This window comes from Neolamprologus brichardi, chromosome 9 (genome assembly GCF_056152115.1).
Source record: "Neolamprologus brichardi isolate AB-2024 chromosome 9, ASM5615211v1, whole genome shotgun sequence".
NCBI classification, from domain to species: Eukaryota; Metazoa; Chordata; class Actinopteri; order Cichliformes; family Cichlidae; genus Neolamprologus; species Neolamprologus brichardi.
Genome location: NC_142112.1, coordinates 9,423,089 through 9,450,000, shown reverse-complemented (window position 1 = coordinate 9,450,000; position 26,912 = coordinate 9,423,089). Strand labels below are relative to the sequence as shown.

The 26,912-nt window shown below is 41.4% G+C and overlaps 1 protein-coding gene and 1 pseudogene across 1 annotated transcript; one reads left to right on the top strand and one right to left on the bottom strand.

The window, feature by feature from the left end:
* Positions 1–3,356, top strand: part of LOC148101186 (titin-like) — a 10,403-nt pseudogene extending 7,047 nt beyond the window's left edge.
* A 2,483-nt stretch (positions 3,357–5,839) lies between these two features.
* LOC148101185 (erythroid membrane-associated protein-like) lies at positions 5,840–24,929 on the bottom strand. The gene is made up of 9 exons (XM_087845474.1): positions 24,891–24,929; positions 9,292–9,387; positions 8,896–8,985; positions 8,657–8,800; positions 7,273–7,420; positions 6,998–7,042; positions 6,867–6,893; positions 6,510–6,685; positions 5,840–6,208 (listed from the first exon to the last, which is right to left on the bottom strand). Exons 1-9 carry the CDS (start codon positions 24,927–24,929, stop codon positions 5,840–5,842), a joined length of 1,134 nt encoding a protein of 377 aa, XP_087701600.1.
* Between the last annotated feature and the right edge of the window lie 1,983 nt (positions 24,930–26,912).

Sequence of the window (26,912 nt, the reverse complement as noted above, 5' to 3'; positions counted from 1 at the left end):
AGCCAAGCCTGTATGAACAGTGAATGTAGCTGTGTAACATTACACTGGAATTCATATAACTGAGTTCTAACCAGATACTGAGTGTAATAATGTGGAAATACATGTGACTGTGACACCAAGTGATGATAATATTATAGCAATATATTGGTTATATATCATAATTCAGTTCAATTCAATTCAGTTTTATTTTTATAGCCAAATCACAACAACAGTGACGTCAAGGAGCTAATATTGTAAGGTAGAGTCTACAAGTGAGAGAGGGCAACGTTCAATGCATCATGGGAATCCCCGACAGCCTATTGCAGCATAACTAAGGGAGGATTCAGGGTCACCTGGTCCAGCCCTAACTATATGCTTTAGCAAAAAGGAAAGTTTGAAGCCTAATCTTAAAAGTAGAGATAGTGTCTGTCTCCTGAATCCAAACTGGAAGCTGGTTCCACAGAAGAGGGGCCTGAAAACTGAAGGCTCTGCCTCCCATTCTACTTTTAAATACTCTAGGAACAACAAGTAGGCCTGCAGAGCGAGAGCGAAGTGCTCTAATAGGGTGATATGGTACTACAAGGTCATTAAGATAAGATGGGGCCTGATTATTTAAGACCTTGTATGTGAGGAGCAGGATTTTGAATTCTGGATTTAACAGGAAGCCAAAACAGGAGAAATCTGCTCTCTCTTTCTAGTCCCTGTCAGTACTCTTGCTGCAGCATTTTGGATTAGCTGAAGGCTTTTCAGGGAGTTTTTAGGACATCCTGATAATGATGAATTACAGTCGTCCAGCCTGGAAGTAATAAATGCATGAACTAGTTTTTCAGCATCACTCTGAGACAGGATATTTCTAACTTTAGAGATGATGCGCAAATGGAAGAAAGCAGTCTTACATATTTGTAACCACATATCTGTGCTGTGGACTTTTCTGTTTATTGACTTGTGGTGGTAACCTCATCATTATAAGGTCAATGCATTAACATTACTGTATTTCAGTGCTGGAGCCCTGATTTGTGTCCCCAGGATTCTTCTTTGTGTGAAGGTAACTATTATGTTTAATGCTGTGGCTTATTACCTGCAAATGTTCAGTAACGTCTGTGTAATAACCAGGGAGGACTACAAAACAAAACGTGCTATTCTTCTTCTTATTATTATTATTAAATCTAATTTCAGTTTAATAAGTTATTAAAGTTCAAGAAGTGTGATGATTACTTGGAAATATGTGTAATAACTTTGAATCAGGTCTGCAAAATACAAACTTACTATTACTACATTTCATAGTCACATTGGACAATATTGGAAGCAGACGATGAGCAGGAATAGAAAGTTCTGCTGATATTATTTGACTGAACAGGTCTTCTTAACGTCTTAAATATGATGATACTCGTGGCTCACATACATCTGTACAAACATGTTGGTTGTGAATGTGTCACTAACATCATGTCTTTCTTTGCACTGGTGACCTGATCATGTGTCTGTTTATGTGAATAAAGCTCTGCTCACATGTCATTAAAATGACATTTCAATGATTTCTTTATTGTTACAGTCTGTTGTAGTGGGTGTAGCTCTGAAAACAAACATGAAATTAACACAGATCTTGGTAAGAATCACAGCAGGACATTTACATGCAGCAGGGATTATGAGTGAATCACAGTAAAGGAATTTAAGAAGAAAGAATTGAACCACAGCTCTCATCCACATCGTGTAACGCTGCATATTCAAACATTATTACTGATGGAAATGACTACAGAAAAGGTTCATAATGTCCCACAACTAAAATCCTCTGCCTATAAACTCAAATAACCAATCAGGAGTCTTGATCTTCCAGATGTGTCAGTATCACATCACAAATGTTGCCATTTCTTATCATTACAGCGTTTTCTCACAAGCTTACTGTTCATCCATCTAAACGCTCATTAGTACGTTTTAAAGCTACACGTTACCTGTACTGTTATTATAAAATGATTTCTCTAATGCACCTCCTTGAGTCATTGATCACATTGCTCCTGTCAGAACAGAACATGGTCCAATCTGCTGAATACAGGAAGGAGCAATGAATTCATTTTGAAATCTATGAAACTAAACTAAAGGCTTTTTTATTTCCATTCATCAATAAACGATTTAATCATTGTAATTATTCTATCAGCTGTTTCAGTGATGAGTGTTTCTAAAGTTTATAATATTAGAGGGAATCAGTCATTTCTCTGCCATGCATACAGATGACTGCCATAAGCACCACGTCCACATGTTCACCTGTAAAATCTAAAAAATCACCAGCAGCTCCCAGCAGGCTGCTGTCGCCCTCTGCACTCTGCTCTAATCACATCACGACTCACATCCAGTGGTAATACATCACAGACCTGTATCTTTATTAGATATAAAAACAGCAGCTGAATGAACCCAATCACAGGACAGAGAGGTCTTACTGAAGTCATCAGTGACCCGAGGAGTGAGAAACTCTTCTTGATCTCACTGCTGTTTGATACTGTTGTTAATGACTTTTTGAATGAAAAGGTTTCATGATTCAGTCAGTTTAACAGGTTCCTGATCGGCTCTCGTCGTATCTAAAGAGTCAACATGTCTTACATTTCACTTATCTGTTTTAGATCTGCACAAATGTAAACTCAGTCACAGGTTCCAGGTCAGGGGTCAGGGGTCTGTCCCTGGACCATAATCACACTTGGTACTGTCATAAGGAAGCATATTATATATCCTACCATTCCTCTGCAGATGATACACAGTTGTACTTCCAGAACTTTGTAGAACTGCACAGAGACGAGGCAGAAATATGTACTGTCTGCAAAAACAACAGAACCTTGGTTCCTATTTATCCTCCCTCTCTCTTCAACACAGTGAGCGAGTCGGCCACGGCATTATTCTGGTGAGATTACCACAACTGGTTTCTTACAGAGACCCTCCAGGCATGCAGTGAGATCTCTCAGGTCATCACAGGTCGTTTTCCTGTCCTGTTTGGCAGCTTTTCAATCACAGTTATGATCTGAATGCTCTGTTGTGCCAAACACACATTGCTCTATAACCTCTACGGGCTCGTTTGGTTATTTATTCATTTCTATTCACCTTATTTCAGTTATTACATATATGTGGCGCACAGGATGACCCTAACTGCCACAGCTGTAAGAAAACATACATGAAACACAAAAATGTAAATGTGCATATAAGTCAACAGTATATAAAACAGAGTGTGGAGTGTTGCTGTATGTAACAGTCCCCAGGAGCCAGAGGCAGACAGAGATGGATCCAGGAGAGCCTGCAGCCACACATTTGGTTTGTGCACGGCCATCCCAGCAGAAGGAGAGAGGCCCTACAGGGGGCCCAGGGGTCAGGGGTCAGTCATTGGGAGCAAGCAGACCTGAGATCAGTGTGTGTGTACGTGTGTGTGTGTGTGTGTGTGTGTGTGTGTATGTGTGTGTGTGTGTATGTGTGTGTGTGTGTGTGTACGTGTGTGTGTGTGTGTGTGTGTGTACGTGTGTGTGTGTATGTGTGTGTATGTGTGTGTGTGTGTGTACGTGTGTGTGTGTACGTGTGTGTGTGCATGTGTGTGTGTGTGTATGTGTGTGTGTGTGTATGTGTGTGTACGTGTGTGTGTGTGTGTGTATGTGTGTGTGTGTGTACTTGAGTGTGTGTACATGTGTGTGTGTGTGTGTAGCACCAAATTTAAGCATCTTAAAGTCTTCAACCTGAAACAGTCTCTCTCTGTCTCAGATAGCATCAACATTTTGCTCTGTGTCCGTCTCCATGGAAATAATTCCAAACATTCAAACCATGCTTGTCACGTCACAGAGAGGAACAAAGAAATGACAAAGACATGTTTGAAGTCGCTAAGATAACTACGACCAGTAGATCCTTTTTATCTGCATAACAGAGAGAGCATTCCCACAGTACGTCGACCTCTGACCAGCGCCCTGTACAGGAAGTCTGGACTGGAGTCCTAATGCCTGATCCTGCGAGTATTACCCAGCAGCCAGTGCAGAGTTCAGATGGAGCAGATGTGGGTGAGGGGGCTCGCTCGGCTCTCACTGCCCCACTGTCCGAGTGCCGTGCCTGCTTTGGCAGCTTTGTAATTAACCAACTGATAATTAACCGGGTTCATTTTTGGGTTCTGGACAGCAGGCCAAACGGGCCTGTAACCAGTAACAGCTATTCACACTAAAACTGGTTAATGCTCAAATTCTTACCTTCACTAAGGGTTAGAAAGGGAATGTCCACAATTTAGTCTTTTAGTTGCTGAAGTTTTTAAAAGTATTTTAAAGAAGAAAAGCAGAATCAAATTATATTCATAATCACATAATAACGATCAAATCACATCAATTATACTTATTTAATTAATCTAAGAAAGACAAAACAATAATCACGAACAGTGACAGAGGTGGCAAACATCATCCTTACATCAGTGAATCACATATGTGTAAAACCCTCCTTCAAAAACTACTTCCAAATGATTCATCAGTAGAACACAGAATAGGACATTAACACAGAGAACATATTGTTGCTCTGGGGGTACAGGAGCGCAACATAAGGGCTAAAAAAAAGGTGCCCTGGTCCCCAAAGTCAGAAACAGCCACGTCACAGATAAAGGTGAGGTTTGTTGCTACATCAGTCGTACCAAAACTGAAAGCAGAAACTCCAGGGTGAACCAAAATCAGCCAAAGTTACAAAGGAAACAAGCTTTTCCAAAGAAGTGCTCCTAAACTAGACGAGGACAAGCGCTACCCCAAACTCCCAAATTTAATAAACAAGAGAAAACATACACGAGTAAATGGGCTTCAGTGCTGTTTACAAATGGACAAAGCTATTTACAGTACTATACACTACATACAGGTCTGCCGGAGACAGCGGCAGCCAATCAGAAAAAGGAGAGACTGCAGAGACTCTTAAAGGCACAGAGCACACATACAAAATGTAGTCCAGACATACCAACACACACACTGATTCATTACCAAAATATGGCCATTGTAAATGTTTTAAGGAAAATATTTTCCCATTTTTAATGTGATGACAGCAACACATCCTAAAAGAAATCCTAAAGTCCAACTTTAGGAACACAATGAAGTGTTTCTTTTTGTGCAGCAGTCTCTAAACGTCTGACGGCCGAGGAGAGCACTTTCTGATATAACAGTCCTGGCTCTTGTTTCATGATGTAGTAAGTGTGCCTTTCCAGAAGTGTAAACTGCCAAATCCACATGTGACTCCATGCCATCGGTAATGCAGGCCGCTGAGGCTGAAAGCAGGCCAGATAGCCTCGCTCATCTTTAGTTTGACGGATGTCCGTATTTTCCAGAAAGAATTTCACATTTTCTGCCAACATTAATCACAATGGCAGCTTTAGCATATGCTAACCAAAGGCCATATTCTTCTTTATTGTGCTGCAAAGAGTGGGCAGCACGGTGGCACGGTGGTTAGCACTGTTGCCGCACAGCAAGAAGGTCCTGAGTTCAATTCCACCATCAGGTCTTTCTGTGTGGAGTTTGCATGTTCTCCCCGTGTTTGCGTGGGTTCCCTCCGGGTACTCCGGCTTCCTCCCACCGTCCAAAGACATGCAGCTTGTGGGGATAGGTTAATTGGATAATCCAAATTGCCCATAGGTGTGAATGTGCGAGTGAATGTGAGTGCGAATGGTTGTCTGTCCCTGTGTTGGCCCTGCGACAGACTGGCGACCTGTCCAGGGTGTACCCCGCCTCTCGCCCTATGACAGCTGGGATAGGCTCCAGCGCCCCCCGTGGCCCTGAAAAGGATAAGCGGAAGCGAATGGATGGATGGATGTGCTGCAAAGAATAAAATGATCAGTTATTAGTTGCAGATGTTTCTGTATCCAAGTCTTGAAGCAGTTGATATAGTTTCATTCTGTCATCGCAACAGGACAAATGATTAGTGGAGCCTCATTGCGTCCCGATTTATTTGTACAGGGGCTGAAGAACGGATGGATGGTGTCAGAAAAACTATCTGTGAATGTAAACATTAGCACTTTGGCATCTACGTTGTAGAAGGACAACAGTCCCTTGTCATAGTCGACATAGATTCCCACCCGGGACGGTCTGATGGGAACCGTCAAGTTGGTCGATGGTTCTGTTCTGAAGGCAAACTCGGATTGATCCCGAAGGCTGAGAAACCAGTATCCATGGGCGGGGCTCACGGTGATTTTACCCTTACGGTTGATGGACCGACTGGCCACGCCGAGGTCCCAATCAGTCTTCCCCCCTACCTCCACCTGTAAGAGGACATTGTGGTAATGATTAATTTAGACACCGAATTTGCAGTGCGCTTTGATCTTTAATGTGGATGCCATAGTTTTCCAGTTATGATGGGAGATCCCCCATATGTTAAAGAAAGAAATAAAAAACACGAATTAATCAGTAATTTATCAAAAAGAAACACATAAAATCTTCTCACTAAACTCAAGATGTCATAAAGCGCCCCTTGCTCATGTCTCCACGTCCCCATCAGATGGACTGCTTTGTTTGTAGAGACTGAGAGTTTAAACTAAAAGAGCTTGTTTCCGTATTGCTTACCTCCCAGTAATGGCGCCCTGAGTTGAAGCCCTGGTTGGCCAGCACACACACTACCCGGTCAAAGCGTTTCAGGTTGTCTGGTACCAGCTGATGGGGATCTCCACAGTAAACCCTCTTCCCATCTGCTGAGACGGTGAGACGTGGGTGGGCTGTGGTGGGATCCAAAGTGATGTCGACTGACAGATACAGTGATAGAGCAACGGTTAGTTCCTCCATCCTGTAACAGCTGACTTGACTTGAGTTCGGGTTAAAGATGAATGATGTAAACTGTAAATGCCAAAACGTCTTTGAAAGTTTCTAAAAACCTGCCAGTTTAGCTCGGGGCTCAAACAAAAGTAAACGCTAAAAAGTCCATACCTGCATATTCTTGAACCCTCCTAACCTCTGCAAAGAAAATGTGATAAATTGACTTCTTGACATTTTCTTCAAATCATTAGAAGAAGAATATTAGCATGTAAAGAACTGTGTGCTGTCATTAAAACACTTACTCAGGTTGGGTCTAGATAACGACTGGATTGATGACGATAGCTGACCTACCAGTACGGAGAGACACATTTTTGTAATGTTCAGTTAATATTTGATGTTTGTTAATGAAAACATGATCATGCAGAGTTTGAACTTGGTGGATGGTCTTTTTTTGGCTACGTTGCTGTTGTACAGACGTTCCATTGAGTTGCAAAGGTTTACAGACACTATTTGCTCTTTTGAATCTTCAACATGACTTTACTGCCCAGTTTAACTTGAGGTGGGAATGAAGACTTACAGATTTCTGGCAGTACTCGCAGCTCTTTGTGAAACTGCTCTATCATCTGATTGACGGACCTGAGAATCACACCTGACGTCAGCTGAGATGACACGGAGACTCCGGACCAGTTCTTAGCCGGCGGAGGTGCAGACAGGGAAGGGAACGTCTGCAGGGGGATAGGAATGTCATAAAGACATACAGTCTATGTTACATATCATGTTAATCATACTATATGCTCAAAGTAGCCAAATTCCAGTTACTTAGGGCCAAGTGAGAGTAGAAAAGCGCTATATAAGAATCAGTCCATTTACCAAATAACAAATTCCAGTAATCACCGATTTCATTTTCATCGGCGGTTTAGGAAAAGGTCCACCCTGCTGCTCTCTCTTCTGCACCTCTCTCATGCACCGTCCTTCAAACTCATCCATGTACTCCTTACATGTTCACCTGTCTCCCTCTCATTGAACTCGAACCTTCATTCTCTCGTCTCTCCAGAACATATCTGCTTGTTTCCAGACTCTCGTCCATGCACTCCCTCCCCTCACTGCAGATTACATCTGGAAACATCAGTAGTTTCTGCTGGAAAGGTAGTTGGCAGTGGTTCCTGGAGTTTGCACCAAAAACCTCCCAGTAAATGCTTTGGTTGCTAGCAGATTGCTACTGACTACCTACTGGCTGAGCAGGAGTATAAGGTGTGGCACAAACCAGAAAAGTCATGCCTCAGCCACAGCCGATGTGTTTCAAAAGACACAACATTTCGTTTAAATCTTCTCTTGTTCTTGTTTCACTTCAGCTCAGAGAATCTGTTGATTCCAGTGAACTACAGTGCTACAATACGCTGCTGACCAAATGAATCACAAACTTTTTGCCAGCTGGTTGGGGATGCTTCTTTTCTAATGACTGGTCGACTGGTCCACTGACTAACAGCAACCTCTAGCAACTGAATGGGCGACGCTCATCAGCTTCATTCACTCGTTGCTGTTGCCACCACGAGCACCTCTACAACCCTCTCCTCCCTGGTCACGTGTCTGCACCCTAACAAACGCTGCTTATACCGAACTGTGCTGTGAGCGTGACTGGGGCGCCCCAGCTTTTAGTACCATTAGTAACCGTGGCTCTCACAATTCTCTGACAATCATTTGGTAGTTTTATGCAAACAATAACATAAAAGCATCAGGAGTAGAGTGGAGAGTGGAGAAGACATGTTCATGTCTCCCAGCAGCGAGTGCCTCTAGCAAGATGAGTAATCCTGATCCAGGGTTTCACATCTCTGCATCTCAGTTCTCACCTCGTCAGTATATTCCTTAACTGGACTTATAGCTACTTTCTGAGAGTAACTAGTGGAGCACTGCAAACGTCTGTATTATTTTATCTGGTGCCTCATTTCATTATTTCTTCATACCTTGAGAAAGAAGATGTAGTCCTCAGACAGAGCCAGCTGACTCAGTGCTGAGCTCCTGCGTTTGAGCTCAGCTATTTCTTCTTCCAGCTCTCTCAGCACGCTCTGAGCTCTGCGCTCTGCCGCTCGAAGAGTCATCTCTATCACCTGGTTCCACAGAAAGCGTGTGTTCACAAATATGCCGACAAATGTCTCGTCTGCTTTGAGACAAAAATAGTATGATTGTCTCTGTAGTTGGTCACCTCCAAGACTTCAGCTTGGCAGTGCTCCACGCTGGAGATCAGCTTGGAAAAAGCACAAACGGCTCCATCCGTCTCTCTCTCTGCAGTATCCTGATTAAAGCACGAACAGCAACCAGCGGAAAAGTAGAAAAAAAGAATTCAGAGACAAACATAAATGCAAAATGTGACAAACGAAAGTGTATCTATTCTGTCATTTTCTTTTCTGATTTCATTAAACATGAGCAGCTCGGCCACATGAATACAAACTGTTTTTAAGTGTCAGCTAAAGATCTCTGCTCTCTGATTGGCTCCTGGAACAATGTAGCATGCTATCTTAACAAAACAAACAAACAAAGTGCACGTGTGAGAGAATAAACACATACGATCCTGCAGTCGTGTTGACACCACATCACTCACCTTTATCTCTCGCAGCGAGCTGTGCACCTCCTCCACTTTTCTCTCTCTCTCACTGATGAGCTCCTTCAGCTCCGCCTCAGTAAGGCCTAACTGAACCTGTATGAGACAGAAAACACACACTGTGTCTAATAACCAATGCATTAAACATGCTCTGCTGCAGGTGCATGTTTATATACAATTAGATGCACAGTTTGTTTGTCAGTGACAGTTGACTTTGATTTAAAATCAACTGACAAACACTGAATATATGATTGAAGTGCAGATCTTCAGCTTTAATTCAGGGCTTTCAGGTATCTGTGTTACTGCTGATAGACGTCGTGTGAATTCTGATGAGTGAGAGTGAACATGATTGGATAATGGGCCAAAGCAAAAGCAACCGAAGAGTTTATCAAGATAAAGAAATGGGATATTATAACAAAGTCAGTCAGCCTAACTCAACTCTATAGAGCCGCTTATTGAATACAAACTGAAGGCACAGGGACACACGAACAAGCAGCAGCTGGAGATGGTTACAGTTCAGGGTTCGAAACATCAGGGAGCCGTTTTTCATTAAAATATTAAATACAAGTCTTATATTTAAATTAGGGATTCAATTCAATTCAATTCAATTCAATTTTATTTATATAGCGCCAAATCACAACAAAAGTCGCCTCAAGGCGCTACATAGATACAGAGAAAAACCCAACAATCATATGACCCCCTATGAGCAAGCACTTTGGCGACAGTGGGAAGGAAAAACTCCCTTTTAACAGGAAGAAACCTCCGGCAGAACCAGGCTCAGGGAGGGGCGGCCATCTGCTGCGACCGGTTGGGGTGAGAGAAGGAAGACAGGATAAAAGACATGCGTTGGAAGAGAGAAAGAGATTAATAACAGATATGATTCAATACAGAGAGGTCTGTTAATACATAGTGAGCGAGAAAGGTGACTGGAAAGGAAAAACTCAATGCATCATGGGAATCCCCCGGGAGCCTACATCTATTGCAGCATAACTAAGGGAGGATTCAGGGTCACCTGGTCCAGCCCTAACTATATGCTTTAGCAACAAGGAAAGTTTTAAGCCTAATCTTAAAAGTAGAGATAGTGTCTGTCTCCTGAATCCAAACTGGAAGCTGGTTCCACAGAAGAGGGGCCTGAAAACTGAAGGCTCTCCCTCCCATTCTACTTTTAAATACTCTAGGAACAACAAGTAGGCCTGCAGAGCGGGAGCGAAGTGCTCTAATAGGGTGATATGGTACTACAAGGTCATTAAGATAAGATGGGGCCTGATTATTTAAGACCTTGTATGTGAGGAGCAGGATTTTGAATTCAATTCTGGATTTAACAGGAAGCCAATGAAGGGAAGCCAAAACAGGAGAAATATGCTCTCTCTTTCTAGTCCCTGTCAGGACTCTTGCTGCAGCATTTTGGATTAGCTGAAGGCTTTTCAGTGAGTTTTTAGGACTTCCTGATAATAATGAATTGCAGTAGTCCAGCCTGGAAGTAATAAATGCATGAACTAGTTTTTCAGCGTCACTCTGAGACAGGATATTTCTAATTTTAGAGATGTTGCGCAAATGGAAGAACGCAGTCTTACATATTTGTTTAATATGTGCGTTGAAGGACATATCCTGGTCAAAAATGACTCCAAGGTTCCTCACAGTGTTACTGGAGGCCAAGGTAATGCCATCCAGAGTAAGAATCTGGTTAGATACCATATTTCTAAGCTTTTCAGCGCCGAGTACAATGACCTCAGTTTTATCTGAGTTAAGAAGCAGAAAGTTAGTGGCCATCCAAGTCTTTATGTCTTTAAGACATTCCTGCAGTTTAACTAATTGGTGTGTGTTATCTGGCTTCATGGACAGATAGAGCTGGGTGTCATCTGCATAGCAGTGAAAATGTATGCTATGTCTTCTAATGATGCTGCCTAAGGGAAGCATGTATAATGTAAACAGAATTGGTCCTAGCACTGAACCCTGTGGAACTCCATAATTAACCTCAGTGTGTGAAGAGGACTCTCCATTTACATGCACAAATTGGAGTCTATTAGATAGATATGATACAAACCACTGCAGTGCAATACCTGTAATACCTACAGCATGTTCTAATCGCTCTAATAGGATATTATGGTCAACAGTATCGAATGCTGCACTAAGGTCAAGAAGGACAAGCACAGAGATGAGTCCACTGTCAGAGGTCATAAGAAGATCATTTGTAACCTTCACTAAAGCTGTTTCTGTGCTGTGATGAACTCTGAAACCTGACTGAAACTCTTCAAATAAACCATTCCTCTGCAGATGATCTGTTAGCTGTTTGACAACTACTCTTTCAAGGATTTTTGATATGAAAGGAAGGTTGGAGATTGGCCTATAATTAGCTAAGACTGCTGGGTCTAGAGATGGCTTTTTGAGTAAAGGTTTAACTGCAGCCACCTTGAAGGCCTGTGGTACATAGCCGATTATTAGAGATAGGTTGATCATATTTAAGATCGAAGAATTAATCAATGGCGGGACTTCTTTGAGCAGTTTTGTAGGAATGGGGTCTAAAAGACACGTTGATGGTTTGGAGGAAGTAATTATTGAAGTTAACTCAGAAAGATCAATTGGAGAAAAAGAGTCTAACTTAACATCAATGGTACTAAGAGTAGCTGTAGATAATATTACATCTGTGGGATGATTATTGGTCATTTTTTCTCTAATGATAAGAATTTTATTTGTGAAGAAGTTCATGAAGTCATCACTAGTTAACGTTAAAGGGATGGTTGGCTCAAAAGAGCTCTGACTTTTTGTCAGCCTGGCTACAGTGCTGAAGAGAAACCTGGGGTTGTTCTTATTTTCTTCAATCAGTGATGAGTAGTGTGGGATTATGATATTATTTTATGCCATGTTAGACCCCTAATTAAAGATTGTGAATTATTATGTAGTTTTAGTTTGCATTATGCTCCTGAATTAGAAGAAGGTGATAACTATTACATTTGGTAAACTGATTTGCATTACATTAGACTGCTGATTTATTGTGAATGAATGATATTGTTTTATGATGCATTATACGGCTGAGTTATAAGAAAATATTGTTCACAGAAAGTCATCGCCTTATTTGTCTGATTAGAAGAGAACAGAGCATACTGCCCCATTTCATCAGGAGCAGATAAACAGGGAGCCAAGGTCGTAGCTTAGGCGCCGTGTGAGAAAGAATGTGAATGTTTAGGCTTTTATGATTAGGTGGGGGCCACTAGAGGCTATAAGAGTTTGATCAAGGCTCCACCATTTTGAGATCTGATGCTGTCTGCTGTATGGTGTCCATCTCCCACGCGTGTGTTCATTAAATCATCGTTTGACTTGACCCGGCCGGACCAGTGTGGTTATTTTGGTTTTCCTCCTGTATCCATTCCCAATATTTGAATCCGTAACAGTTTTGGGGGCTCGTCCTGTGGTATTGGGATGGAAGTTTTGGAGGTTTGGACGGTCCGAGGTGGTTGAACGGGCAGGCACGAGCCAGTGGTCTGACGTGAGTGGGCAAGCCGGCACATTTAAAGGTGAGGCACAACCTGTTGAATGTAAATCCAAACTGTGCCAAATTGGACTGTATAAATTAAAAGCCTACTCACTGAAATTACTGGTGAAGGCCTGTTTTGATTTTGAAGAAAAATCTCATGAGTGTTGAAATTTGAAGTAACGTTACAAGTAAAAATACTGAGTTAGAGTCTCAGGTAAAGGTAAAAATACTGAGTTAGAGTCTCAGGTAAAGGTAAAAATACTGAGTTAGAGTCTCAGGTAAAGGTAAAAATACTGAGTTAGAGTCTCAGGTAAAGGTAAAAATACTGAGTTAGAGTCTCAGGTAGTTGGATAGGGAATTGGTCATTTTGTGAGTTAGAGTCTCCATTGGTCTAAGGATTGCATCTGTGTTGGTCATGTTGCGAGTTAGAGTCTCCATTGTCCATAACGTTGCATCTGCCTCAGTCATACTCTTGTTTTTGGGTGTTGTCTGTTGTTTAAAAGTATTATAAATTTTGTTAGAACGGTGGTTAGAGTCCACTAAGAGGCGCATAGCCCGGAGGTTACGCTCCCTCCTGGCCGCGGACGCGCGACCTTGACCTGTCGGCGAACAGGGTTAGTTCAGTTGGCTTGACTGTGGGGTACAGGGCATCCTGGAACAAGCTAGGAGTTAGAGTCTCCTTATCTGCGTTTTTTTGGACACTTTAAATTGAGTTAGGGATTTTAGAGATGAGGCCAGATACAGTTAGAGTCTGATACTGGTTAATTGATTACAAAAAAGTTGGACTTTCTTCGGTTGGATCCGTTATCTTAAATTTGTCAAAATTGTGTAGGCGCTAAAACTTTCAGGCCTGAGAGTGATTGTAAATATAAGACGTCTTTGTAAAATATAATAGAGAGTTGAGTGTGAAACGAGGCTGTGTGTGTGACGACAGCACGCTGCAGCGCTGCGAGCTATTTTTAGATAGTGTGTGAACATGCAAATGAGGTGGCTGCTGTGAAGCCCACAGAGGACTTCCTGTTTAGCGTGTTATTTAGTTTTATATACGTATGATTTGCAAACAATGATACATGCCTGTAATTAAAACGCTGATTTTGCTGATTATAATATTACAAATAAAGTTTTGAATGACTACGGTGAATGTTTAATGTTTGGCTGAGTTTTGATATGGGAGAGACGGCTTCGCAGCTGCTGGGGGTAAGTGACCGGAAACTTGCATGCCCATAAAAGGCAACTGCCTGACTGTGTGAACTATGCACCAAGAGAGAGAGTAAAATCTAGGTAGATGAACTAAATGGATGTTGTAAGAAAAATAGTAAAGGAATGTTTTAGTCTCTTAATACAGGTGGATTTCTCTCAACCAGGAGACCTGAGTACAGCGGCAAAAGGATAGATTAACAAAATTGGGACGACAGACAGGCCAAGCTCTGGCTCAAAATTTTACAGTTTGACCTCTCACTTTGTCCCCACCCGAAAAAGAAGCTTAAAGGACATCTTCTCCTCCAGTTATCGGTTACCATCACTGGAAATTTTCAGGCAAGTTTTTCACTGAATTGTTTTTGGCACCATGTGTCCCTGAATCTCACAAGCAAGCTCTAATTCCTGGCTGAAGACATGGAATGCTGTTATTTAAGATGGGAAATCAAAATTTGGGAAATAAAATTAAAAACACACACAATTAGAGAAATGCCCTGTTTGAGAAAAAAGTTAAAATAACCCACCCACAAACGCACATACACGCAATGAAGAAACGGCTTACACTCATGAACACGTGAAAATTTTCCAACAAGGTTAAAGCAGCAAAACTTAACATACACCTGTTGTTAAATGATAAAGTCTATCCACTACTAACAAATAAACTCTCTGGGTTGCAGGACAACAACTTGACTTCAAAAAGACAGACACTGGTAAATCACAAACCAGTGATGAAACAATAAATTTAGTGGTTAAAAGAGTCGAATTGTGACATGTTTTTTTCTGATTGATTAATATAAGTGATTACTGAATGAAATAAAATTCCTTTTTTGAATTATTAAACATGATCTTGAGAATTTTAACATGTACCTGTGTTGTCCTGTCAACTTGGTGGGTTAGGAGTTGATTATATAGTGAGAAAAAACAAAAAAAAGGGGGGGAGAAGGCTGACACAGGGCCTGGCCCCTCTCTGAATAACATAGCCAAAACAACATCATTTTCCTGTTCGTCTGTTTTTGTTTTGTTTTTGTTTTTTCTCTTTATGCTTAATTACAGGCTGCTTTGTCGGCCCGGAAAGCCGAGGCTGACCTGGACTCCTGCTCTCCCCTCTACCATCTTTGCTCTCCCTTCTACCATCTTTGATGTGACCCTGACCAAATGCTACAGCAGCTGGACTCACAACAACAACCTGAGAAAGTCAACAGTGCTGCAGGAAAGTGATCTCATGCAGCGGAGACGGAGAACGTTAAATCCAAGGCCCGTTTCACTACACGGGGGAGATTTCCAGACAGCTTCAGCTGACAGAGCTGGGACGAGACGCCTATTAAGCCCGGATGAAAAGTGAGGCCGAGCAAAAGAATGCTGACCTTAACAACTCTGCATTAAAACTGTGCAGGATAGTGACGGACCAACACGGATGATTGGGCAGCAAAAAGGGCGTGCCAGAGACACGAGGAGTAACTGAGGTCAGAAGGCACCTCAGATTGGACAAAAGCAGCAGAAGAACATAAGCTGAAGGCACAGGTGTCGGGGCTCGGTCAGGAGCTGACCGCTGAGAAGAGCCGGACAGCAGGGCTGCAGAAGGCCGTGGAGCAAAGCAAGGAAAACATCAATAAACTTCAATCTGACATGTACGGAAAAGACTCTGAGGTTTCTGCCCTCAGTGAGAGCTCGAGACATCAGAGCAGAAACTGAGCATGGCTCAGGAGGAGCTGGCTGCTAATCGAACCCATCAGTCAGGCTTAGAGTCCCAGATACAGGACTTTAAATCAGGCCGGAGCTTGCTGGAGCAGGAGGTTGCCAAACCTGACGAGAAGCTCCAACACAGGAGCAAACCCTGAAGGAGCTACAGAAGCAAAAAGGGTCAAGTTAAGGAGGAGCTGGACAAGGAGAAGATGCAGGAAACTGGAGAAAAGGACTGCCTCAATTGGGGCCAGAACTAGTATGGAGAGAACTTTGGGCAGCAGCACCAATGGACCCAAACGGACTGAAAAGGGGGAGGCAGGACCCCAGAGCACGCTTCAGGCCATGGTTTACCCAGAACACCAGAACAGGAAAGTGATGAACACAAACACACACACATACACACATACATATACATGTTTGTGCAATGAAGAGTGATACACACACGCTGCTGCAATGAAGAATGCTTTACTAACAAATGCTATGCTGATACGCAAAATGTTGCACACAAACCTCCAAATACAGAATTTGTTACAACAACAAGAAGTAATTGATTGTTAATTGGTTAAATGCATTTCATGTCACCCAGAGGGCATTTGTGTAGATTTAGGGGACAGGGTCTAGAGCAGTTTGGTTATGAAAACAATGTCTGTGAGTGATGTCTGTTTATGGCTCAAGGCCTCAACTGAATTGTTTACTGTGCTTCACACAGCCTGATAAGGAGCAGTGGTACAGAGTGAAAATGATGAATTAACGGTGTGAGCCTTATTTCGGAGCACCACATTTTTGTGATTGAGATTTAATTGAAGGAGGAACACACTGAAAAAAAAAATAAATATATATATATATATAAAATAAAAAAAAAAGAAAAGGGGGCCAGCCCTTGGATTTACGTAAGCATCCCACGTGTATTTAACACAATTGCCTCAGGCTTTAAAGATTTGTATAAAATTCAACAGGAAATCATAGCTTCCCTGTATTTCCTACATTGTTGGCATGCTGGTGACTGCTGTTGCTCCACAGTAAGAAGGTCCTGGGTGCAAGTCCACAGTCTGGCTAGTTTGCAGTGGTTACTCTCTGGGTATTCTGGTTTCCTGCCACAGTGAAAAGTCATGAAGCTATTAGAGCTAGGTTAATTGATGATTCTAAATTATCCGTGAATGTAAGTGTAAATGGTTGTTTGTTTCTATGTGATAGACTGGTGACCTGTTCGGGGTGCACCCTGCCTCGTAACCTATCACTTTAGAGTTATTTCCCAGCCCTCGTGCAATTAGGATAAAGATAGGAGGATGGTAGTTGTTGTAGACCCATTCAATTTTTATGGTAATCAGAATTTAGACAACATGTAGTATTTAAGGGACCAAGTAGAATTTGGATAAAAGTTATTGAATAGTGTTGAAATAAAATGACAGAATTGTGAAGGATTAAAATATTGCAGGAGCTGAACTTACTCGATCTGAACATGTCTTAATCGTGTTATATGAACACACAATGCACAGGTTTACTGAATATGAAAAGGTTGTGTTGATTTAACTCAGTTGTTTAAGTTTTTACCAAAGCAAAACATTTGTGTGCAACTAGTGTCCACTATTGAATCAAATAAGTCCAACATGTTTTTTGTCAGTGCAAAAGAAGTTACGGTACCTGTATTCCTACACAATATTGTCCCGGGACGGAGGAAAAACTTTCTGGTGAAGTTTTGGTTGATTTTGGGTTTTGCTTAACACTAGGTTGATTTTATCAGTGAGGTTTGGATTGTTTTCTTTCTCTAGGAGAGAGAAAGATGGTTTTATGCTTGGACATGTTTCCAACGGGCCCCAGTATTTGTTATTATATGAGTATTTTATTGGTTACGTTTGTCTTTGCTTTTGTTACAGTGCACTGAAATAAGAACATCTGAGAGGAGTGATCCACCGGTGGTGATATTTTGGTATTTTGTGAGTTCCTGATTTAACAAATCAGCTCTTTAATCCAGGCCTGAGAGATTGAACTTTAAAGCGCTATAAAACATTCTTACTGAAAACAGTTGCAAAGTATTTTTCTCCATGATTATAATGGGCTTGGGAGAAATTCACTTATATGGGACATTGATCACATGAGAAGTCCTGAGCCTAAAAGGATTGCAGCGAGTCAATCCAGTCCAAAAACCCCCCAAAAAAAACAAGGAACTGTTTTTCCTTTAAAATGATGACGTCATCTTGCTGGTGATGGAGGCTTGATTAGGTTGCGCGTGAGACTCCATTATCAGCAATATCTGGTATGAATGTGTGTGAATGTATGCATGTGACTGGACTGTGATGGACTGACGACTAAAAGTTTTAACTGACTTGACACTGAGACAAAAACGATACCGACTTTAGGATTAGTAAATGTCCACAAACAATTCACTCCGCCTGTAAAAGAAGGGTGGATGTTTTGTCTTGCTTGGTTTTGTTTTTGGAGGAGTAGAAGGAGGACAGAGACTAAGGGGGGAGGCTGTAGCTTCACATGAGTGTGAGCTGCAGACTTAACCCTTTGGTTGCTAATTTTGAGCTACTGATGTTTCCATTAAGAAAATTGTGTTTTATTAGTTGTGTTTCGATTAATGTATCACATTATATTGTTGGGAATGTTAAATGCTAAAGTGAAGAGAAGCTTTGATTTCACTCAAGACTGAACATGTTATTATTAACCATAGCAGGCCACTGTAAAGAGTCAATTAACTTTTATAGAGAAAAGAAAAAGAAAAAAAAAAAAAAGCCAAAAAACTCTATTAATGTCTATGAATAACAGGGGAATGATAGACTTGTCACATTCAAAATAGAGATATGTAATGACAAACCTTGGTCCACGTCATTTAGGTTCTCCATTGAAATAGTCAATAATTTAGAAAAGTAAGATAGAACCAACAGGGGCATGTGCTGAGATGCGGTGCTGCACAAGAACAAGAGCAAAAATAAAGAAAAATTATTGTTTAGTTTTGATAAATTAAAATTAAAATGTATCATTACACTCAGAGGATCAATATGAAATTTAATATATGCTAATTTTGTATGAAGTACATGACTGATAATTGTTCTGTCCTGAGCTTTTGTTTTTACAGCACCCACTTGACCACACCAACAGTTTCTCGCCACCAAAAGGGGGTACTTGCAAAGAATAGGGAGGAATATCATCAGAAGTGGGAAAGGTAAGCCCCGATGGGGGTGATAACACCATTAATTTCACGTATGGTCAAATTCTTAAAACTTGACCCCAAACATGAAAAACTCTTCAAACATTTAGAGACAGAGTGGAGTTCTAGATAAACATAATGTAGCAAACCACATAAGGATGGAGCGTTGGAATCAATAAGATGGTGAAATAACATGCAGGAAAAATGTTGATCATGTTGATTATGTTTATTCCAGTGTGCAGGGATTGGCTAATCTGACCAGGAAATGTTATAAAATGGATTGTCGGAACAGTCAGCGTTAAAATCACCTTTGACAGTCCAGACTAAGATGGCGTTGGACATCTTCAGGGCGGAAAAGGGTTGGTGTGACCAAGGTGTGGTTTGGCTTGTTGTATGTATATTTCATAATGATACAGCTCTGGATGGACCAGTTACCAGGGCATGGAAGGAGGACAGACTCATTAAATGAGGAGAAGGAATTTTCTGGGATTGGAGATCCTCTGGGTGAGTGGTTGACTAAAAGCATGCATAAAATAAAAGCTGTCGTTTGTTATTGATTGGTAATAGATTGATAATTGGCCACATTTATAGCTGTATTGACTTGTTGTGGACGTAGTCTACTTCATGTTTAAGCACTCTAATTAACAGATTGAAAATAGTGACATTAAAGGAAGAACATGCAGCGCCACCCTGTCAAATGCCAGTGCCGGTGGGGCTCAGTGATGAATCAGGTGAGCTTCATGGCTGAATTAAAACATAGATGCCCCTGCTGTGGTCAGTGAGGGATAAAAAGGGTGTGTTTTACTGTTATTTTAGCATCAGCATTATTGTTACATTAGAATCATATAACAAGCATTGCATTGAACATTTATTGAAGCTATTGACATATTAACATTTGTATTACAGTGATTGTTATAACCTGATGATAATCTTCTATTTACAGGTGTCAAAAGTAGTCAACAAGTTCATGTTGAAGTGAAGTTCATAATAATACAGGTTTTGTTTGTAGACAATTGGGAAGACGCAGGCTCTGGGCGGAGCCAGGAGTTGAACAGATCTAACGTGACAATTAAATTGATTTCATTCCCTAACACAGAATAACAAGATTGGAGCAACGACACTGGATAGGAGAAAGTCTGATACTTTCTAAGATATGAGGTCACTAACCTGTTCTTTTAATTTTCTAGCTTCATTGAATGGACACATGTTAGAATTAGAAATGGCTGCTTTGTCTTTGATGTCTTTTATTAGAATGAGTGGTTTTAATCATTTTTATATATATCTTGCAAATGTGCTTATAATGAGTTGGCACTCGGTCTTTTGAAGGTCATAAGCTTCGTTCGGCGATAGTCCGGACTGATAAAGTGTAAGAAATGCCTTGAGTGCAGCAGGCTAAATGCAAACACGCTTACACACACATACACTAAATTAGGATAAGTCCTTGAGACATTCTGAATATTCTAAACAAATTCTGAACCACCAAAAGATTAGTAGACAACAACATTAGATTGTTAGAGCTAGGAAGAGAGGTGTTTTGGTTTTCTGTCTCTTACAGAGAAAGGAACAGACACCAGACGAGGTCACAGATATACGAGGATCCTTCGCAGCAGAGACAGACACGGTGACTGCTGAAACATCAACTGGGTTCAAGGGTCATGGCATTTTGGGCTCCAGTTAGTCACCTCAAAAGGATGGATCCCATAAACACAGCAATAATCATGAAGGGGTTAACGGAAATCCAGGAACACCACACCAACGACGTTCGAGAGGCTGTTGGTCATAAGGAGAACACCTTTCTGTTCCTTTTCCTGGGGAACACAGCTGTGATCCCAGAATACACAGATCATTGTTTGAAATCGGGGCAGAATAATCCCCTGATCCGTGCAACGACTGAAGGGTTGTCTAACCCCTGAGGTTGAAGGAAACAAGAGCAGAGGATCACCCGACTGGAAGACACTGGTGCCTACAGCAATAAAATAAAGGTTAAAAGCTCCTCGGACAGAGGTTCTAGTCTGAGTATGTTTGGAGGGTATAAGGTAGCACCGAAATAAAGCTGTGGGAGAACTGGGGAGTGATGGGAGTATCATCTGTACCTACTGTTGTTGTTGTTGTAATAAAAGTTTTTCTTGCATCTGAACTGCGTAAACACAGAGGTCATCTCACATATGGTTCACCCAACAGGGGGACAAAAGGCCTCAGGAGTAAGGAGAAATGAACCCGGCAACACTGGATTGCAGGGTGTAAGTGAGCTCTTTATGTCTAAAGAGCTCATCAGGGGGAATTGTGGGATTATGATATTATTTTATGCCATGTTAGACCCCTAATTAAAGATTGTGAATTATTATGTAGTTTTAGTTTGCATTATGCTCCTGAATTAGAAGAAGGTGATAACTATTACATTTGGTAAACTGATTTGCATTACATTAGACTGCTGATTTATTGTGAATGAATGATATTGTTTTATGATGCATTATACGGCTGAGTTATAAGAAAATATTGTTCACAGAAAGTCATCGCCTTATTTGTCTGATTAGAAGAGAACAGAGCATACTGCCCCATTTCATCAGGAGCAGATAAACAGGGAGCCAAGGTCGTAGCTTAGGCGCCGTGTGAGAAAGAATGTGAATGTTTAGGCTTTTATGATTAGGTGGGGGCCACTAGAGGCTATAAGAGTTTGATCAAGGCTCCACCATTTTGAGATCTGATGCTGTCTGCTGTATGGTGTCCATCTCCCACGCGTGTGTTCATTAAATCATCGTTTGACTTGACCCGGCCGGACCAGTGTGGTTATTTTGGTTTTCCTCCTGTATCCATTCCCAATATTTGAATCCGTAACAGTAGTAAGCTGTTCTGGCTTTGCGGAGGGCTTTCTTATAAAGCAACAAACTATTTCTCCAGGCTAAATGATGATCCTCTAAATTTGTGACACGCCATTTCCTCTCCAGATTACGAGTCATCTGCTTTAGGGTACGTGTTTGAGAATTATACCACGGAGTCAGGTACTTCTGATTAGAGACCTTAGTTTTCACTGGAGCTACAGTATCCAGAGTCGTACGTAGTGAGGAGGTGAAATTATTAACAAGATAATCGACCTCTGTTGAGGTAGCGTTCAGATAGCTGCTCTGCTCTGTGTTGGTACAGGGCATTAACGATGATAACAGTGGGTGGATTATATTCTTAAACTTAGTTACAGCGCTTTCAGAAAGACATCTACTTTGATAAAGTCCACTCTCCACTGCTGCGTAATCAATTATTGTAAATGTAAATGTTATCAAGAAATGATCAGACAGGAGAGGGTTTTCAGGAAACACTGTTAAATGTTCAGTTTCTATGCCATATGTTAAAACAAGATCTAGAGTGTGATTAAAGTGGTGGGTGGGTTCTTTTACATTTTGAGAGAAACCAATTGAGTCTAATAACAGATTAAATGCCATGTTGAGGCTGTCATTTTTAGCATCAACATGGATGTTAAAATCACCCACAATAATTATTTTATCTGAGCTCAGAACTAAATTAGATATAAAGTCTGAGAAATCAGACAGAAACTCTGTGTAAGGCCCAGGTGGACGATAGATGATAACAAGTAAGACTGGTTTCTGAGTTTCACAGCTGGGGTGGACAATGTTAAGCATCAGGCTTTCAAATGAATTAAAAGTCTGTCTTGGTCTTTCATTAATTAATAGACTGGTGTGAAAAATTGCTGCCACACCGCCCCCTCGACCTGTGCTTCGAGATTTCTGGTAGTTAGAATGACTCGGGGGTGTTGATTCATTTAAACTAACATAATCATCCTGCTGCAACCAGGTTTCTGTAAGGCAGAGTAAATCAATTTGTTGATCAATTATTAAGTCATGTACTAACAGAGACTTGGAGGAGAGAGACCTAATATTTAATAATCCACATTTCACTGTTTTACTCTTTGGTTCAGATGTGGATACTGTATTGTTCTTTCTTTGTAAATGTTTAAGTTGTTTGTTGCTGGTTTTTAGTTTGTTTTTTGTCTTTTTGGAAGCTGACACAGTCTCTATGGAGATGGGTTTTTGGGGGGGTAGCAGGAGGAGGGAAGCTGCAGAGAGGCGTGTAAGACTGCAACTCTGCTTCCTGGTCCCAACTCTGGATAGTCATATTTTGAGGGGTTTAATAAATTTGTCGATATTTCTAGAAATGAGAGCTGCTCCATCCAAAGTGGGATGGATGCCATCTCTCCTAACAAGACCAGGTTTCCTCCAGAAGGTTTGCCAATTATCTATGAAGCCCACATCATTTCTGGGACACCACTCAGACAGCCAGCAATTTAAGGAGAACATGCGGCTAAACATGTCACTCCTGGTCTGATTGGGGAGGGGACCAGAGAAAACTACAGAGTCCGACATTGTTTTGGCAAAGTTGCACACTGATTCAATATTGATTTTAGTGACCTCAAATTGGCGTAACCGGGTGTCATTACTGCCGACGTGAATTATGATTTTACTGAATTTACGTTTACCCTTAGCCAGCAGTTTTAAATTTCCTTCAATGTCGCCTGCTCTGGCCCCTGGAAGACAATTGACTATGGTTGCCGGTGTCTCTAGCTTCACATGTCTGAGAACAGAATCACCAATTACCAGAGTTTGACCCCCAGCGGGTGTGTCACCGAGTGGGGAAAAATGGTTAGACACATGAACGGGTTGGTGGTGTACCTGGGGCTTCTGTTTAGGACTATGCTTCCTCCTCACCGTTACCCAGCCGCCCTCTTTCCGCAGCTGCTTGGGATCTGCCGGGGAACAGCTAGCGGGGCCTACGCTATCTTCGGCTGCACCAGCTACAGGGGCCTGGCTAGCTAAGGGTGAGTGAAGGGTGCGAAGCCGAGTCTCCAGTTCAGTAATCCTGGCCTCCAGAGCTGCAAATATGCTACATTTGTTACAGATATCATTACTGCTAAAGGAGGCCGAGGAGTAACTAAACATCTGACACAATGAGCAAGAAAGTGCAGAAGGGACAGGTGAAGTAGCCATGGTGCTAACGGGTCGGCTACGAGCTAAGCTAGCGAAACAGTACAGAGACAGTGAGTGAATACTTTGGCTATAAATTAGGTAGTGAGTACACAGAAAGTGTGCTTCGGATGAAGCACGTGAAGATTATACTATGAAAAAAGAATGTATTTAAAAGTTGTTAATTAAACTGCTAAGCAAATAAGCTACTCAGAAACACCACTGTGTTTGAGCAGGAACAGGAAGTGATACTATACCACAGAGCGAGCGAACACCAAGTGAAACTGCATTCCTCAGTTTCTACACACTTCAGACTGTACGTATTCTTTCCCATATTTCTGAAAGAGAAAAAAAATCATCCAATCAAAACCTGGATTTGCCCGGACCACCTGGAGGTGGCCGTACTGCTGATCTCAGCTTTGTGGACAAGCGTGTTCGCCGTCCAGCCTTTTCCTTATGGTGCAAAAGTGTTAAACACCATAAACTAAGGACAGAGTCCTTCCCACAACAGTCCTGAAATTAGGTGTCGTATTCCTGAGGTTTCCCTCCCAGTGGTCCATCCAAAACAAAAACAAAAAAAAAATAAAGAAAAAGAAAACAACAAAAGCAACAACAACTTAAAAAAAAACTACAAACAAACAAACTAAATTCTTATTCCTGTCAACATCTTTCTCTTACACAACACATACTTCACCCATTTGGAGTTTTCACCCAGACCACCTCCAGGGACACAACCTCCCCACGGCTCCTGTAGCCGCTTTGCTGAGCTCAGCACCCATTGCAGCCGGGCGTCCCCTCTGCAGCCTTTGCTTCGGTACAAAGTGCTAAAAACCATAAACCCAAAGACAGAAGAGTCCTTCCCAAGGACAGAAAAGTCCTTCCCACAACAATCCATAATTTAGGCGTCGTTTTTTTGAGGTTTTCCCTTTTTGTGGTCCGCTTGAAAACTCCCCCCAAATCAAAACAGCTCACCGTTGCAGATTCTTTTCCCATTTCTTTCCTCATAGTTCGTTAAATTCCTGCATGTGTGAGTCGCTGAAGGCCTCTAGCGGTTCCCCCTTTTTTGAAAACAAAAGAACGGTGGGACTGGGACAATTTTCCCCCAGGATGGCCAGTCACCGCATACCTGCGATTCAGCGAAACTCACGTGAGGAATCCTGTTCATGACGCCAAATTGTCATGGAAATGTTAACAATAACCTGCAACACACCCAGTGAGCTTGATTTGAAGTGGGTTTAATAAACACAATGTGGAGAGAGCATCCCAGTGAAACACCAGGACCATCTCTGAAATGTGGCCACCGCCCTTACATCTTATATAGCATATACAGAGACACAGACAAAGAACATTCCTCAAACTCTTACATGTTGGCCCCTCTCATGGGGGGGGGGGGGGGCTATACCTCCTCCCTCACAGAGAGAATTATGACCTTGTTTTCTGCTTAGCCATTACTTAAGAATTTACATCCCTGATAAGCAGAAGGAGCCTCACTATCTGTTTAACGTCTCTCATTACAACGGCCTCACTGTGTTAACTTTCCACATGCATATAAAGGAGTGGCAGGAGTGCTCTTACTATAGTAAAGTGAGAAAGTGATATTACTATAACTAATGTGATATGATTAAATATGTGATTAATACATGAGAAAAGAAATCTGCCACCACATGTTTTAGTGTTACTTTGTATCATAGTTCATACTCTGGTTCATTTGTAGTCTTAGTTATTCTGTTTTGAGTTTCTTATATTCCCTGTTTAGCGTCTTGATGATCAGATTCCCTCTTGTGTCTTTGGCCTCTGTGTCTCTGTGTGTGTCTGTGTTTATATATGTTGTGAGTTATTGTGTCTTGCTTCCCTCCTCATGTTTCACTCTCTTCCCCCCTGCCTGTTATGTTTCTCATGTCTCCTCTCGTTCCCTCACTCCCTCTAATCTACCTTTCCTCCACTTCTCTGTCAAACTCATGTGTCAGTCTTGCGTTCCTTATGTGTCTTCTGTTCCCTCGTCATTGTACTTTGTGTTTGCCGCTGTCTCCCTAAGTATAGTGTTGCATTCTCCCTCATGGCTGTGCGTTTCCCCCGTGTGCCTCTTCATATGTTTAGTTTATATATGTCCCAGTAAAGTTTTGCATTATTTGCCTTTCAGTGTTTTTGAGTTTCCCGTCTCCGTCTGCAACCATCTATGACATTAATGTCAAACCTCTTTAGTGCAAACAAGATACTTACTCCAGTGTATAAACTACACCTTGGACATCCATTCAAAAACACAATCATGACTGTTATAACTGTATGACTCTGATACAGGATATTGGACTGGATTATCAAAGTTAAAGAGGTAATTGCAGGCTAGCCAACAAGCTACCAGGCTAACAGCTGAGAAAGCTAACAGCTGACCGAGGAAACAGCTGACTGAACCTGCTACCAGTGGAACCAGATACAATGGGGCTGAAGAGGACTCCGTCAGCTGAGGAAGTCGGGGACATTAAAAGGTCTCTTTACTTCTTAATGGAGGAAATTTCCACTATCAGGTTGCAGCAGAAAAGTATCCTTGAACTTGTGGAGGTAAAGCTCCTTCACATCCAAAATGCAGAAAAATTACTAGACTACCAGGATCACATCACATTGTGCAACTCTCATAGACAACATTTTTACAAATGACATTAAAAATAAGACTGTAAGTGGACTCCTGATTAAAGACATAAGTGACCATCTTCCAATTTTTACCATCTATGATAGGAATTACAAGATCAATAAAGTGGACAGTAAAAAAGAGTACAGACAAGCAAGAACAGAAGAAAGAGTGAATGCATTGAAAAAAAATTTAATGAAACAGAACTAGGGTGAAATATATCAGAAACAAGACGTTCATAGTGCGTATAATGAATTCCTTAGAATGTTTACATTATTGTATAATACCAACTGTCCAATAAAGCGATATAGTAGGAAACATAAATATATGGGCTGTCCATGGATAAGAGAAGGTCTGCAAAATGCCTCTATAAAGAAAAATGCTCTATACAGAGATTTCTTAAGAAAGAGAACTGAAGATGCTGAAATCAGATACAAAAGATATAAAAATAAGTTAATTAATATACTTAAATATAGTAAAAAGGAATACTATAAGAAGCAATTAGATATAAATAGAAATAATATT